This window comes from Lissotriton vulgaris, chromosome 1_1 (assembly GCF_964263255.1).
Source record: "Lissotriton vulgaris chromosome 1_1, aLisVul1.2, whole genome shotgun sequence".
In the NCBI taxonomy this organism is placed as follows: Eukaryota; Metazoa; Chordata; class Amphibia; order Caudata; family Salamandridae; genus Lissotriton; species Lissotriton vulgaris.
The window spans coordinates 505,196,170-505,214,053 of NC_141685.1; the positions used below are offsets into that span (position 1 = coordinate 505,196,170).

At 41.4% G+C, this 17,884-nt stretch overlaps 2 protein-coding genes across 4 annotated transcripts in view; one reads left to right on the forward strand and one right to left on the reverse strand.

Moving 5' to 3' along the window:
- The window catches only part of CRYZ (crystallin zeta), a 326,836-nt gene extending 313,244 nt beyond the window's left edge, over nt 1-13,592 (reverse strand). The window contains exon 1 of one of the 2 annotated variants that reach the window (XM_086953869.1): nt 13,479-13,592. The gene's annotated coding sequence lies outside the window, so the exon portion shown is untranslated. Of the gene's footprint in view, nt 1-12,145; nt 12,273-13,478 lie in introns of those variants that run through there. The other variant, XM_086953870.1, reaches the window with a different exon arrangement.
- Nucleotides 13,581-17,884, forward strand: part of TYW3 (tRNA-yW synthesizing protein 3 homolog) — a 112,488-nt gene continuing 108,184 nt past the window's right edge. The window contains exon 1 of one of the 2 annotated variants that reach the window (XM_086953872.1): nt 13,581-14,072. In XM_086953872.1, coding sequence (XP_086809998.1) covers nt 13,896-14,072 — 177 coding nt within the window. In that variant the 5' untranslated portion in view covers nt 13,581-13,895. The remainder of the gene's footprint in view (nt 14,073-17,884) is intronic. The other variant, XM_086953873.1, reaches the window with a different exon arrangement.

A 17,884-nucleotide genomic window follows, 5' to 3' on the forward strand; every position in this document is an offset into this window, starting at 1 on the left:
GCATCGTGAACCTATTCCTAATTTCCAAAACCAAGCCCTTTTCCAAATTTCTTAAACACAATTTGGAACTATTAATAAATTGCATCGAATGATGTATGCTTCTCAATCTCTGAGACTCAAGTTACCCTTTTTGACAGGCCAACTCGGTCTGCAATTTGCTTTAAATTATTAGATGCATGCATACTACATATCACCTGGAAGCTGCTTGGGGACCGTACGAACTACAAAAAATATATAAAAGGCACAGAGAAGTAAGAGAAAGCACTAACTCATTAATACTAATAACTACCACTATCTTAGAGACAGGACAAAGGAGTCTCTGCATGACTTCTTAAATAAACAGCCCAAGAGAGCGCCAACGAGTATGATTAGTTAGCACCGCCAAGCATCTGTCTACTTTATGATCACATAATGTGTAACATAAACTTAGCTTACCTGAGTGTGAGCAGCATGCTTGCTATTTGGGAAAAAAATATTGGTATAGGTAGATCACAACAAATAAATAATTATTACTCACCGAGCACTGCAGCCTCCACACCCAGCAGGTCCTAGTCCCTATCCAGGATGTCAGCCCACAAGAGCGTAAGCTGTTGTTGGGTGCGCTGGACCCCAGTGCAGAAATGCACAGCCAGGCGACACCCTCTCCCACAGCTGCCTACGCTCTTGTGCCCATTGCCAGGCTTGTCACTGGGGTGGAGAGGCGATGGCGCTGCATACAAAAACCATTTCTAAGAAGATCGAACTGTGCAGCACCCTTTCTTGCCGCAGTCGACCACAAGGTAGGTGGCTGCAGCTGGAGCTGCTGGTTCGGCAGGCCTGGGGCTGCCACTTCCCAGCTCTGCCATGGCACTGGGTGGGAGGGGGAGTGAAGAAAGTAGAAACTGGAAAGGAAAAGAAGGTATTAAGAAAAAAATGATGAAAGGAAAATGAAAAATAAAAAAAAAGAGTACAACAGTCACACAAAAAAAAACAATTTGAAAAAACATAAAAATACAAAAAGCACAAAGACCTGGGCTAAAGTGATAAATAAAATTGAGGGGCAGATAAGTTTCAGAATGGTAGGATTATATATTGATTCAAAAAGTAGGCCCCAGCACCATAAACAGAGCAAAAACTAAATTGTTGAGCCAGTGTGAACAGCATGGTGCTGTTCGCACACCATTTCCGGTGTGAGAACGCACTTCACGTTGCATTTATATCCTGCAAACGGGCGTGGCGAGCAGCTCCGCCTGCTCGCGGGACTTCGCATAGAGACTACGCCAACTCCACCTAGACCTATATTAAAGCTATTTTCTGGGCCAAACCCAGCACGAACTGCAACAGGAAACCACTGGTATTTTCCCTTTCTGGATTTTTTACACGGCTGTGCTGCCTGGAACCTTGCAACAACCCCTCATAATAAGCACGCAAAGACTCTTTAGACTCCTGTGTAGTTCTGGTTATCTTTAGCCCATTTTTTCTTCAAGTGCGTAATTGCCTGATTGTACTTGTCAATAACAATGGGGAAAGGCACATTCATCCAAGCATTACTCAGCAGCTCAGCATTTGGCTACTTGATGGTCACCTGGCAACACTCTGCACACAAATCCTAGGAGACTGCAATATCAAAGAAAGTATTCAAGTCCTCTCAAAGTACTTTCAAAATCTTCACAACTCTAGCCACTTGAGTATACCATTGGTCAGGATTCTTCATCAACTCTGGAAACTGATTTGTGATTGTAAAAAGATCACCAGGACTCTAAGGCATGTGCACATATTCTCATCCATGAACTTCTCTCAACAGATACTCTGGCCTCCATATCACTCATCCTCCCTCCCCCTTTGGCTACACATGTGGTCTTTCTTTTCCACTTTCTCAATTTTTGCTATAGATTCTTGTATTTTTGGGTATACCGACGCAGTCTGATGCATTCCACTAAATCCGAAACTGTAATTTTAAACCTGGTGTTCTCATATTCTTTAGTAGATCCTCAAACATGAACATTCTGAAACTTCTCTCTCACATTCTGACTAACTCAAATCAACCACAACCTCAGTAGCCAAACCCTCTAATTTTCCAAAAGCTTTTTACGCACACCTTGCAACTTCCAAATCAAGAACATAAGATCTGCCTCACTGTACACATCCAGGAAAACCAGCTCAAGATTTCCCTTAACACATTTCTCGAACCTACAATTCATTTTAAAACATCCAATTACCTAGTTGAGGTCTCTGTGTTTTGATGTTGTGATTGTATCTACTTCGGCACCAAGAGGCACATTGGAGGGGAGGGCGGTGGATGGAGGTCGGGGTTGTGTGTCTAAATCGAGTGGAGTACCAGTATCAGATGCACTAGGGCAGTGGTGACAACAGACACACCTGGGGCAGCAATGACCACAGTAGTAATAGTAACTCTCAATGATGGATCTTGAGCAGTAAGTTGTAAACGTCCTTCTGAGGGACCCTGATCAACAGTTACACTTGCACTTGCACTTACTTGTTCCTCCACCCACAGCTCCCGTTCATGATTTTTTTACTTCGCTATCATAGGATACATCCCTGTACCCTCAATCACATTCTCTCACCGTCCCTGCTTCTCTGCATTCCACCTTGTTTCCATCTAAATATGGACCTTATTTCTCAGATGGACTTTATATTTCTCCTTCTCTTTGGCATGTGCAGCACATTCCCTTGCATTTAATGCTTCATACTGAGCAGGTCTTGATGGGGGCTTCATTTCATACAACAGTCGCTTCAAGATCTCAATTATTCTCAAATTGATGTGCCAAGTATGTGAAATTGCAAGCATTCTTTATTCACTGCGATTTTATACCATTGTTGATTTCAGATACAACTGTACACACCAACCTTGGTAGCTATATAGTGGGCAGGTTTGCCATCCGGAGGAGCCTCCTCACCATTATGGACAGGTATTCTCACATAATTTCTCAACACAGCTCTTATTTTCTTAAATAACTTCATCCTTGCTCCTTACACAAAGCAGTACATGATTTATAAACTCCAAATTGAAACAACCGACAGTTCCCAGCAAATCACATTGCAATACTGGACCACATAAGCATCCAGTCCTAGTGTGACATCACTGAACTGACCACTCGTAGAGCGACACTCTATGTAATGACCAATCCCAATGTGGCACACACACACACTAAACAACCAATCCCAGCGTGATACCTAATGAAGGTACTCATGGCACAACATAACAGCTCTCACTTTGCTCCAATCAGCTTTGGATAAGCCAAAAATATCAAATCACAACTATAACTCCCACCTGTTTACCTAAAGAAATATAGAACCATCCTCCGCACTAGGACCATAGGCAATAGCATCCTATCAAACACACAAAGGAAGTTTTCAACCAGCCAGAGCTCACTCAGACTAATGTATTCTGATCAACCAGATACTTTCTCAATTACTATAATCTCACAATAGAAATTTAATATGTCCTATCTTGAAGTGGCCAATGGTGCCTCATGATCTGGCACCCCAACCATAACAGACAAGTCAAATACCTCATATTATATCTCTGTAACTATCCCAGGATCTTGGATTGTGACAAATCTGAAAAACAAACTTCAGCTCCGCAGCAAACACATTGCTAGTCATAGTCGCAAAAACAAAAAGGCAAAAAGCATTTCAATTTCATTTCAGAGCCCTCAAGGACCGATATTCGACCAACCACTCTCAAAACATGATAAATAAAAAAACAGCAAACACTGCATCTTGACATCTCATACGCCAAACTGCATAACCCTACTGATACTCACTCCTCTAGGATAGTGCCGGCTGGTCGCTTTAGAAAGTTATGGGGCGTAAAGGTTGCTATAAAACCGCATCAGCAGTAGAGTTAAGCAAGCCACTGAAGTTTGAAGCCAGATGCCTGGCTCGAGCTCAGCTTGAACCCCAAATGAGCTAAATCTTCAGGTGGCTTCTGCCTGGCATCCTGCCCCTATAACTTCATACGCCAATAATTGAACACACTGTAGTGACATCTGAGGTGGGATAGAAAGAAATATCCATCTAGTAGCTGAATTGTACAATGTGAAATAGAAAACCCCACCATTTTTCATTTCCTTCAGTATTCCATACTAAAACACATTGACACACGAGTTCTAATTGTGTACTGTACAAACACCTCTTGTGTTTGATTTAATGGACTGCAGTGTTGCTTGATGTATATTTACCTAGGCCACATAGAGGGAACAAATAACTAACATGCGTCTTGTTTTACTTATGGCATCTGCATGCGGTTGCAGTAGGAGGGGAGAGCATGACTGATTGTAAGTTAATTTTTTTAAACTACCTGGTCTAAAATAAAAAAAAGATAATTTCATAGACGGTTTCTGTAAATTAAAGGAACATGCTACTGAACTTTGAGGAGCCTGTTTGTTGCATGGTTTATAAGTCAACCGTTTCATACTTTGGATAATGTTGGGGCTGTTAGAACCATGCAAGACAGTTGCTACAGCTATTCTTGTTAATTTGCTCACCGCTAGCAAACACACAGACAATCCTAGCCCTCTTCTCTTGGCATCTGCCCCACTCCCTCCCTATCTGCCAGAAATCTGGGAGTGATATTTGACACCTCACTCTCTATGTCCCTGCAAGTCAACAGGACCGTTGCTACCTGCTGTGGTGTGATCCGGGTACTCAACAAAATCCGTGGGTACCTTTCCCCCCAGGCGCGTAAACAGGTTGCAGTCGCCCTGGTGGGCTCGAGACTGGATTACTGCAACTCCCTCTATATGGAAGTCAACAAAGGGTTGATCCACCGTTTGCAGACTCTTCAGAACTCTGCAGCACGCTTTGTTTTGAATCTCCCCAAAGCCTCCTCTGCCACCTTAGCCAGGAAGGAGCTTCATTGGCTTCCGGTACAGCACAGAATCGCCTTCAAAATCCTCTGTCTCACCCACAGAGCATTGATGGATGGTCCTGCTAGTGCCATTGGCTCTCTTCTCTCGCGCTATGTCCCCACAAGAAACCTGCGCTCTGCGGGACTCTGTCAACTAGCTGTCCCTCGCATCAAATTTGTCAGATGGGGAGCCAGAGCCTTTTCCGTCGTCGCTCCGCAATTGTGGAACTCCCTCCCCATGGAGATAAAAACTCTCCCTTCCATCGACTCTTTCAAAAAGGCTCTAAAAACGTATTTCTTTAAGAAGGCCTACTCATGATTAAATAGGACTAGGTAGGGTCTTAAGTTGCTGTATTTAATCTAGGCGCCTTGACGCCCACTGGGCTAAGTACGCGCGATACAAGAAACTCCTCATTCATTCATTCATCCTCTGAGCACACTCTCAGTCTCATGATACAGATACACACACATGGAAACTCACATTCAGTTTTACATAAATACACACACACAGAAAGACACAAACACAAGACAAATGTACAGAGGCACACAAACATATCAGCGCTGGTCTACCCTGTTACTTTGGTGAAATTAGGATCTCTGATCCGAAAAGACTGCAATATGGAGCGCAAAGTCAAGGGGTGCACTGCTCAGTGACCATGGCAGCTCAATCACCCTGGCACTGCATCCAAGCTGTAGTAATTTAAAAGCAAAGATCCTGGTTCAGGATCTGGATTGTTGACTGGTGCACACAAATGGCAAATGTAATTTTCACTGAAGTAGAAAAGACACTGAGAATGAGCACTCACCACCGGATGAGTGACTCCAGCCAGGAACCGCTACATCAATCTGTACTGCCTCAAGTGTGATGATCAAAATGAACACTCTTGGACCAAATCAAAGGTTATGTTCTTCACTCTCATTCAAAACTATTCAAACTTTCACCAAACGGTCATACAAATACCGCAAAAAAAGACATCAACTTGAACCTAGAAAACAATTGCATAGACACATATCTATAACCACAATCAATTTTTAAAAAAAATATGTTTGTTATTATTATTGACAATTCATCATAGTATAACATTTTCCTTGATCAAAAATAAAAACACTTGTATCACATTTTACGCAGCAGATACATATACAGAATCAAAAAATACGAGAGATAACTGGCATGTGAAACATTAAGAAAAATCATCAAATGGTTATTCCAACCAGAATCATTCAGATTACTAACAGGCCCACTATTCAATAGTTAGGTAGGACCATACAAATTCTTTGGACATAACCTCAACGTCCACGCGAAAACCTGATTATACAACCACCTTCATCAGGACACGATTAATAAGTAGTCTCCCTTAGCACCTTCCGTGGTGTGGCTCTAATTGCTAAACGAAAATGGTACAACAGAATTAAAACTGGAAATTTATCATCCCTTTATGGTATTTGTTGATTCTAAGACTGCGTTTTCATCAAGTCTTAATCACTCGAGTATAATGGTGGGACATCAGTGGCAAAATAACCATATTCCCCCGAAACCGTAGGCGAAATCCTTAAATACTTAAATAGGACCTCTAAACGAAAATAAAGGGACCTCACCACCGAAATAATCTTTTTGGTAATCTTCGGTATTAAGAATGAGCACCAGGAAGCATTATTATTTTAAGTGGTCACTGTTGTAAGTCTAGTCTTCATACTCAATCTCCGTTCTCTTCTTCATTCCTGCTACGGTGATTGGCCAATGCTATGACGCGCATTGGAATGTTGGTTACATATTTATATGACGTGCTCCCCTGACCCTGTCTACTTCCTACAGCTGTTCCGCTCCCGCAAGCTCGTTATCTCTTAATAAATGTGCTCAAGTTCTTAAAATTCAATTCGTTTTTATAAGAGAAATGTTTGTTTTTCATATTAACCTGTGAATTTTAATTATTCTAAAATTGATTTGTTTATCAAAAAAGAGGCTTCGGTATCCAATCTGGATAATACGACCAGTGAAGTGAACTTCAATGCCCCAGCATTTTTCTTAAATGAACCTGGAAAACCAGTCATGAAATGGCGCAGTTGGTACAGGTCGTTTGAAAACTGCTTGATTGCCATCAATGGTAAGAAGTTTGATGCTGAAAGAAAGACAGCTATTCTTGTTGGACTGTTGGAGGTGGCAGGGCAAGAATTTTTTTATAGTTTGCCTGAGTACGAACCTCCACCAGGGCAATTTATTCCGTTGGATGAATTCCAGGAAGCTGTTAAGCGGTTAGAGAGACAATTTGATGAGGAGGAAAATATAATGGTGGGCAGACACCGTTTCACTATGAGAAAACAAACTGAAAGTGAAAATGTAGAAGAATACATAGCAACTTTGAGAGTGTTGGCTACCAAGTGTGACTATCAAGATAGGGTTGATGAGTATATAAGGGACCAGTTAGTCTTCCACTGTTATGAGAGAAAAATTCAAGAACGGCTTCTAGCATGCAAGAGACCATCACTATCAGAAGCTATAGACATTGCAAAGGGCATTGAAAGGTCATTGGAAGGTTCAAGGGAGATAACTGGATCAACAAATAAGAACTCTAATGTGTATTTGATAAATGATAAAAAGAAGAGAGATAATGTTTCTTTCAACAAATTTAAAACACATGCAAACGTTAATACATCTCAATTTGTATGTTATAGATGTGGCTCACACAATCACAAGGCTGACTCCTTGAATTGCCCGGCATTGGGAAAGAAGTGCACAAGATGTTTAAAGGTAGGGCACTTTGCGGGGGTATGTGGCACTTTTGGCCAGAAACGGTTTTCTCCAACAAAGGTAAACTGCGTAGAAGAGTTTGATGAGAATATGTGTTCCAATATTGTTCTAACAATTGAAGGGGAATACAAAAATGTTAAGGGACCATTAGGGGTGGCCACTGTGGGAGAAGTTTAACTAAATATTATGGCTGATTCTGGTTTGCCTATTACAATAGTTTCCGACAAGAAATGTTTCCAGTATTGGCCACAAATGGATTTAATTGAATCCGATGTCAACCCCAAGGCCTTCGGGGAATCAGAAATCAATATATTTGGGTATTTTGAAGATATCCTCACTATCAAAAGGCAGAAGTGTGAGTACAAAAATCTATGTTGCAGAGCGCGGCAGAGACATTGTGGGGTGGAGAGACTTAGCAAAATTAAAAATAATTTTGAAACCAGGGGCTGAAGATCCCATAGTACTTGACGAAGGGTTTATACCTAGTATAAATTTGTCTACAGTAATGTGCAAAGAAGAAAGCATAGCAACCATTCTCAAAAAATATGACTCACTTTTTAAAGTAGATTGTGTGAGAGGCTTTGTACATAAGATAATTTAAAAAAAAGATGCGGTACCTGTAAGACATAAGGTCAGGTCTCTTCCTCTAACTGTCAAAGATGAATTAAAAGGTGATCTAGATCGACTGATCAACAAAGAAATTATTGAACCAGCAGATTCTGCTGAATGGATTTCGGGGATCGTTTTGGTAAAAAAAAGGGAATGGCGAGTTCCGCCTGTGTGCAGACCTCAGGTCACTCAATAAGAATATTCTAGTTGATTGTTTTCCCCTTCCAAAAATTCAAGAAATTTTAGCGGCAACTGCAGGTTCTAAATACTTTTCCCTTATCGACCTCAGGTCAGCCTACCATCAAGTTAAGCTTGATGAGGAATCCAAAGAGTTGACCACATTTATCACACCCCTGTGAGCTTACAGATATGTACGATTGCCTTTCGGGTTGGCGTCCTCAGCAAGTGTCTTCCAAAAACTGATGGAGAACATGTTTGGGCAGATGAAAGGCTTGCAGAAATATCAGAATGACATTCTCATCCACGCTGAAGCCGTAAGTGATCATTCTCGAGGAGGTACTTGGTAAGTTGAAGGATAAGGGCATGACGGTTTCAAAGAACAAATGTGAATTCCTTAAGACTGAGGTAGAATATCTAGGCCATGTCATTAGCCAAGATGGTTTTAACCCCAAAGTGAATTTGGTCAGAGCAATTTCAGAAGCCCCCAGGCCAGAAGACAGATTCGCTGAGATCCTTTTTGGGGTTCAGCGAATACTATTCGAGATTTATAGAAAACTACGCTGAAGTGGTTGAACCTCTTAGAGCCCTGTTGCGCAAAGGTGAACATTTTAAATGGGGAACACTACATGAGGAATCTTTTGTAGAAATAAAAAAGTCTATTGTAAATGCCCCCACTCTAAAACGTTTTGATACGAAAGGTGCAAACATTATTACGGTAGATGCTAGCTCGGTAGGTATTGGTGCAGTCTTTACTCAGAAGGTCAATAAACGAATTCATTCCGTAGCGTTCATTTCAAGTAGGTTAACAGAAGCAGAAAAGAATTACAGTACCATCGAGCAAGAAGCGCTCGCATGTGTTTGGGCTGTGGACAAACTTAAAATGTATCTATGGGGAAAGGATTTCGAACTAGTTACCGACCACAAGCCACTCACGTACATGTTTGATGTTTACGGCAGAGGTAACGGTAAGGCTTAGCTAGGCTGGTAAGATTGTTAGCAAAACTGCAAGAGTATAACTTCACTATCAAACACATTTCAGGCAGGGACAATATTCGAGCTGACCGTCTGTCTAGACTACCTACGGAAAATATTGAAGTGCAGAATGAAGATGACACGGAGTGTGTAGTCTCATTCATAGCCAACATAAATGGAAATGCATTATCAGAAAAAGAATGGTTGGAAGCCATGAATGCGGATTCTGTTTAGATGAAAGTCAGAGATTTCATGTCCCACAGGTGGCCCCCAGTTAGGAATTTATCTTCTGAATTCAAGTTTTTTTTCCAAGTATCAGAAGAATTAAGCTGTGTTGATGGGTTTTTAATGAGGGGTGATTTACTAGTACCCCCATTTAAAATTAGGAACAAATTGATATCTACTGCCCACAGCACTCATTTGGGTGCCACTATGACCAAAAAGAGGCTTAAAGAACTATATTGGTGGCCTCATATGGACAATGATGTTAACTTATTCATTGAGAAATGTGTTGTATGTATTAGGTCTGACAAGCACTGGACACCAAGGGTTCAAGAGATGCAGTTGGTGTCCTTTCCAAATTCTGCATGGTACAAGATTGCCATTGACATGGCAGGACCATTCCAAGTGTTGGACCGGGAGTCCAGATTTCTTATTGTTGCGAGTGACTACTACAGCAAATGGATTTACCATAAATTTGTACCAACTATTGACTCTGACTCAGACTCAGTTATTGACTTTCTGGACACATGTTTCTCCATTGAAGGAAACCCACGCATACTAGTGTCTGATAACGGGAAGCAACTTACTTCCAACAAAATGACTGAATTCCTTAATTCAAATGGCATCAGACAGGAGAAAACCCCCTTGTACTCTTCAAAATCTAATGAACAAATTGAAAGAGTAAACCGATTCATCAAGGACGTCATTCAATTAGCCAAAGCTTCGAATACTCCTGTAAAGAAATTTATCCAAGAAAGACTATTTGCTTACAATTCTACTCCTAACAATGTAACAAGTTTTTCCCTATTTTTCCTTATGAGGGGAAGGAGGTGTGATAATGACATTGTGCCCAAAATTGAAGTTTTTGAATCACTTTTACCCTATCCTGTGGTCATAAGAGATGAACATATGCAGGTTAAGCAGAAGATTGTTGGCAACCAGGTCAAAGCCAAACGCTATCATGACATGGTCCACAAAGCAGTTCATAAAGAGTTTAACAAGGGTGATTGGGCACTTGTCAAAAGACATGAGGGACAACTAAAAGGGGAATCTAAGTACTATAAACCCGAGGAGGTGGTTGAAGTCACAGAAAGTGCCATTTATCTTAGATTTCTAGGTTGGTGCAACAAAAGTGACGCCATATTGCTGAGCAGAAAACAGACTGAACTATGGTTTGAGGGTCACAAGGATGTAGAACAAGGTGACAGGGAATTTTCATGGTTGAATACTTACCCAGGTGAAAGTGATGAACCAGTTTATGTTCCACAGAGAGAAGCAAATGAGGAACCAGACAACTATGACATAGAGGAAATGTTTAGAAATGATGTAAGCAATGCCAGTAATGTTATGGTAGAAGGTCATGACAAGAGAAATGTGACTTAAGAACAATACATTGCTGAATGTGTTCCTGAATCCAAACCCAGTAACCCCAGTGTATCTGATAAAGAAGATGCTAAATGTCATGGTGGCTGGGAGGGAACCTGTACCAGGTTTGGGAGAATATCTAAGTTGCCAGCAGGCTTAAAGGACTATGAGTTGTTGTAAATATTCTCTTTGTGTTGATAAAAGGGAGATGTTGTAAGTGTAGTCTTCATACTCAATCTCCGTTCTCTTCCTCATTCCTGCTACGGTGATTGGCCAATGCTATGACGCGCATTGGAATGTTGGTTACATATTTATATGACGTGCTCCCCTGACCCCTGACTGTCTACTTCCTACAGCTGTTCCTCCCCTCCCGCAAGCTTGTTATCTCTTAATAAATACTTAAGTGAATATAATCCATTTTGTCCTCCTTTTAATGGAAGCTCTTTCCACAACAGTCACCCTTAAGTTTTGCCTTTTCTTTCAATTTGTAAACAGAAGCTTGGTCGTCAAGTAGTCCTCATGTAGTGATTCCCGAATGTGCGATCACATGCCTCAAGTGTGAACCTTATCATGCCAGAAGGCTACACAGGCAGCAGTTCCTCCCTACTCCATTTACTTTCAAACAAAAAGGATGGACAAGTGGGGATGGGTTGAGCACACTTCCTAAGCCCAGTCTGCAAGAGCCAACCTCTCATACCTTGAGACTGCCAACTCGCCCTGCCCCACCCATAGCTCTTCAAAGTAGAGTGAGCTCTTGAGACCGAAAAATATTCATAAGGGAACCTCAGTGCAACCAGTTTCAGCATAATTATGGGAAACGTGAAAACAAACAACCATTGGCAAATTCATACCCGACTGAATGCTCCTGAACACTGCCCCCCCCCCCTTCTAACCCCCACCCCGCCCCCTAAGCTAGGTCCCTGTGCCTACATGCTCAGCTTCAAATGTTTAAAGGCTTCAAAAAAAGAGTTATTTTGTTGAATCTGTTTTGCCTCAATGTGCGCCAGTGTCAGGACACGTATTTTGGGATAGATGTGTATTATAAAAACATTATCAAGCAAAACATCAATTCAACTGGGTTACCTTCTGTAACTGAAGAGTGCCGCTTTCAATCGCTGGCTGAAAAACGTCATCAAACCCAAACTACTGCCTTTAGCTGGTAATCACTAAAGCTCCCATTTCCCCTATACCCCACTTACCTCAGTACGCTTCTATACTCTTAAAGCACCGTATCCCTCCTGCTACACCACAGATGCTTGGTAGATAGATACACGCGATGCAAGCCCATAGACACAGACATTCCGCTGTCTCACTGCTGGTAGGTTTAACCTTTAAACCCCTCACGTTTTATTTTTATTTTATTTACTCACTAGTTGCTGACAGTGCAGACAGATCTCATTGGTTCAGTGAACACTGTATCAGCCAATGCAAATAACTTGTGCTGATCTCTAACTTGGTTTAATGTGTAAGAGAGTGCAAAGCCCCTGTGCTTCTATTCTCCTGCAAACTAAAACCACTGAGTAAACAGTACCTATCACCTACATCGATCCCACCATGTTTCGGGTCTTGCACTTTTATTTAGAAAACAATGTGGTTTTCTAGGGGCTACAGTTCTGAGCTGCCTCCACCTACCCAATCGGATTTGCACATCTAATGACAGCGAAGCACAGAAATTGAAAGTAGTTTCCCTACAACATATAGCAAATTAGCAAACCAGTTGGTAAATACAGCATGTATTTTACAAGCGTCTGCATGAAACCGAAAAAAGACCCACCCATTGGTTGTTTTTGCGTGAAACCGAGCCAGAAGTATCGGAAAGCTTTACATGGGCACCAGTTACATTATATAAGGTCACGTTCACTTGATAATATAGATCTGCGCGTTAAGCACGTGCAGCTAGTCTTGCCGAAGGCCAAGGGTCAAGGGACGGAATCTCGGTAGGGTTTGTACTTCATAATTCCAAGGCCAATACCATTAGTACCATCACGTTGCGCAACAACAGCAGCTGTATTAAGAGCCAAGCGTCATTTTACTTTACGCTCTACATCATTTAATCAGTACCACTTTTGATTATTGTGTCGGATGCTTTAATTACGTGGCTTATACCTGAACGAATTGTAGGCCGAATACAAAAGGTTGGTAAGTGACAGAGGTACTAGGGCCCTTACGTTTTCACCCACGGCTACATTTCGTATTACAAATACAGGTAGACCATAAGCTGATGTTGCACATTTCCATCATCTGGCAAAAGCAATTGTTTAGCTATGTAGAACTACAATGCAGATCAAAACCGACAGGTTTATATTTAGCCAACTAGACTAACATTCACGCCACAGCTGTGCTGTGAAGCGTTGACAGCTGAACAGGACAGGTACACGTGCAGATAGGGTCAGAGAGAAGCAGGGGGTGGCGCACTCAGTGTGAAAGGTAAAGCCCCGTTTGCTCCCAGCAGCGGGTTACGCCACAGACGCTGCAACTTCGTTACACCAGAGACGTGTGGGCTGGGCCACCATTTGTGATGAGACAACTTACCAGCAGTCCTACAATTCGGGAGACTTACTGCTCTCTTCCTCCAGCAAGACTCTTCAGAGCACCTCAGTCAGTAAAGGAATTAACAAACTCTTTGCACTTTGATCAAAGGCGTGCAGCCAATGAAAAACTGGCAAACTGCACCAGCCAATCCCCTGTTAATATTTCTTACAGCCAATTGCAGTAAAGAGCACATTCCCAGACGCTTAGAGAATGTTTCTGCATGCCTGATTGACGGAGCGTTTGGGTGGAAGACCTGTTTGCAGTGTCTCCAATTGTGTTTTTGTGAATTATTGAACAAAATACATTAGAGAGCTACAGATTTCGTTTTGACGTAAAACAGCAGTTGCGGAAATTGTATCTTGGTTGCAGTCATCTGTACTTGTCCACACGTGCGTCGGCAATGCACTGAGAAAGAGCATGGCACTTTCGGAAGAGTTTAGGAAATGGAAACAACAATGCTTGAATAAAACCGACTTCAGTAAGAAGGGTAGCGTGGATGCAGACATCGCGGACCTAGTGCAATACTTGAATGCCCACGATCACTTCTTTACCACCAGCTCTTGCTCAGGGCGGATACTACTTATTGATACGCAGGTAAGCAGGGGCAAGCCCTAACATGGAGTTGAGCCTTTTACCTTTTGCAGTCTGGAGGTTAGCCGATTAGTTTAGCTAGTCGGGAGTAAAACCTGCATCCCATTCATGTCGCCCCAGGCACCATTGCCCCTTTTCCCCTCTTCTAGAGAGATTAGTGGTATATCTTGCAATTGGTTTTGATGCCATCGCGAGCTGGTGGGAAGACGTTTAGCCAGGGCCGGTCCTAGGAATTGTGGGGCCCCAGGCGAAATGGAATATGCGAGGCCCCTCTGATTTGCATGTGACATCACAAGAAGTGACATCATAGAAAACCGACATCCAGTAGCGGAGGAGGGTCACCCCACTGCTTTTAAACAGTGTCACTTAGGGGAAAATAAAATTATAATAGCTAAGTTATAATTAAATTTTTTCATTATTGCTGCAGCTTTGCGGGAGGGACGGGCATGGCTGCTCTGCTGACAGAGCAGGGGACTGGAAGAGTGGTTTGCATTCCCTAACGTACATATGAACGTTTGGTTGGCCATTGGGACTGGTCTAACATTAATGCGCACTTTGCATGTTCTCCTTGCAGGCTGCATTACAGCCTGCATGGAGAACATGCCTAGCCTCCCATTCTCTGGCTGAGCGCCGATCCAAGGTGCTCAGACCAATCACAACGCTGCATTGTAGCTTTGTGATTGGCCATCAGGAGGCTGGAAGCGGGATGCATCCTGCTTCCTGCCCTGGAAGCGGGGAAGAAGACCGAGAGGAGGCTGAGGTGATGGCGAGCGGCAGACAGGTAAGTGTGTATTAAAAAAAAATGTCATTCCCTTTCCCCCGCTCCGTAAAGTGTGTCTGTGCTCTGTACATGCAACAAACAAGGCTAAATAAGTGCAAGGCCTGAATCCTTGTTTGTGGTCGCTAATAATTGAGTAATTGTTTTAGATAGTAAATCTGTTGACCAACAAAGCCTGAAGAGGAGGCAAGCAAAGGCCTCTGTTTCTTCACAGATGATAGCAGAATAGTTTGGTGAGTTGCACTCTGGCTGTATAACTGCAGATCAGTAGTTTAAATCTAAGTGATGCACAATCATCCTTCCAGGGTCCATAATCTGAGCGTCATTAAATAGTATAATAGCAACTCCTTAGAAAAAGTGGAATTAAACACTTTGATATGGTAGTGGTAATTCAAATGGCAGCTAAAAAAATACCTTTGGCACACCACCTGTAGTGTACAAGTAAGTGTATTTTTTAAATGTTACATGGCACGCTCACACGCGCTCTATGCCTTCAGAAGTACTATGATGTTGTGTTCTGTGGCGCGCACTTTTGAAGAGAATGTTTCCCTTCAAAAGTGCATCACTCGTGTTAACAAACCACTGTTGAACATAAACTGTACTGTAGTCATTATACTGTTGGACTTTGCCCTGATTAGTCGTGCTCCTGTACTTTGCTGCTTTTACTTTAATAAACTATTTCTTAATAGTTTAAAGTCTCTTTTGCCACTTACTTCGTATTTTACATATTGGCGACAAGGATTTGGCAGCATTTTACTATTTTTGCACTTTTTACTTTTTAATACCTTTATTGAGCAATGCGCTTCGCTGGAACCTCGACGCACCTCACTTCATCTTGAAGCTGGAAACCTTGCTGGAAGCTGGAATCCTCTCTTCGCTGAGCCTTTGCCGCTGAATCCTTATTTCTGGCATTTCTCTTCTGCTTTGTTTTAAACGGAGCTGCTGATTCGTCGAGTCAGTCATGACGCGCGTGACATCAATCTTGTGACTCATCATAACGTCAACACGCTCTTTCACGCTCCGGTGGCCATTTTAACACAAGCTGTTTCCATGGTGATGCTTGAGTGAGTGTTTCTGACTGTATTTCCTTTGTTTATTCACGGTGAGCGCATCCACACTTCAAAAGGTATTTCTTTCAACTTGGCTTTATTATAAGACAATTGACTTATTTATTTAATACAAATAAACGCTTTCTGGCAGAATTTTATTTCTTTTTTAAAAACTTTTCAAAGCTTCCCAAGCCTTTTATTTATTGATTTAGTATGGCCACTAATCAACAGATCGTTTATTTGAATAATTTCCTACCTAATCCTGGTAAACCTAAAGAGGCATGAAAATAATGGTTCAAAAGTTTTGAAAATTATTTAGTGGCAATTGGAGCAGATGAGTATTCTGCAAAAAGGAAGCTGGCTATTTTATATAGTAATTTGGGAACTGCTGGAAAGGAGATTTTCAACAATCTTTCAATTTCTGAACCTCCACCGGGTAATGGAGATGGATGGAATGTTTTTACAGACGCTATTTTAGGATTAAATAAAAAATTCATAGAACAGTCCAGCGTCATGATGGAGCGTTTCAATTTCACGAAAAGGAAACAACAACAAGATGAGTCTGTTGAGGATTTCATCTCTGTTTTACGAAATTTGGCTGCAGAGTGTAATTTTGGGGCATATCTAGACACTGTTCTCAGAGATCAATTTGTCTACAACTGTTTTCACAAAAAAATACAGCAAAGAATTCTGAGTTGTCGTGACCCCACTTTAAATGAAGTTTTAGAAATGGCAAAGAGCGTTGAAAGGTCAATTGTCTCATCAAGATGCATCACTGATGGAAGCATACTTCAACATGAAAAAGATGTTCAGATTAACGCTGTTCTTCAAAAGAATTCTTCATTTAAGCCTTTTCAAAAAAAGATTAACTCATACTGTTTTAGATGTGGCTCAAAAAGTCATCTTAGTAACAATCCTACCTGTCCTGCATTGGGGAAAAAGCGTACTTTTTGTAGAAAAACTGGCCACTTTAATATTGTTTGTAGGAACAGGAAAACAGTTAGAATTAATAATCTGTCTTCTCTTGAAGATCCTCATGTAAATGTTTCTAATGTTGACATGTCTTCCTTCCAATCTTCCTTTGATGATGTTCACATTAATTCTGTTCAAGATGTGAATTGTTGCCAACTTCCTTCTGAAAGGAAAATTTTATCTATTGATTTAGTTGAAGTAGATCATCACACTGCACGTGTTAAAGACCCTACTTGCTATGTAATTGTTGATAATGTAAAATTGGATATGATGGCAGATTCGGGAGCACCGGTTACCATCATCTCTGATATTTTATTTGATGAATATTGGAGTAAGAATGTAACTTTATTGCCTCTAGATATTATTCCTAAAGCTTACAATGGGAATAATGTTGATATGTTAGGGTATTTTGTTACCAAGATTGAATGTTTGGGTAGGTCCACTACAACGAAAGTTTATGTTGCAATTAATGGCAAACTCATTGTTGGGTGGCAAGACCTAGCAGGAATGGGATTGAAATTGGTCCCTGGTTCTGATTCACCTGTTCAGGTCAATGAGACATCAATTTTTAATGTAGCTAATGAGGAAAACCTGGAGGTTCATAGTTTAATATCTGAATTTCCAGAAGTATTCAAAGATTCTGTTGGCTACATTAAAGATTTTGAGCATTTAATCAGATTTAAACCTAATGCCATTCCTGTTTGTCATAAACTAAGGAATATTCCTTTGAATGTGAGGGATGAACTTAAAAAAGTTTTGGATAAATTGGTTTCAGAAGGCATTATTGTCCCTACTAACTCTTCTTTATGGGTTAGCCCTATTGTCGTCATTAAGAAAAAAGATTCCTCTATTCGTTTATGTGCAGACCTGCGTTCTCTTAACCAAAACATTATTGTGGATTGCCATCCATTGCCCAAAATTCAGGAGTTGTTGGCGGGTATTACAGAATCTAAAATTTTTACACTTTTGGACCTCAAGAGTGCGTATCATCAGATCCCTCTCTCCAGGTCCTCTTC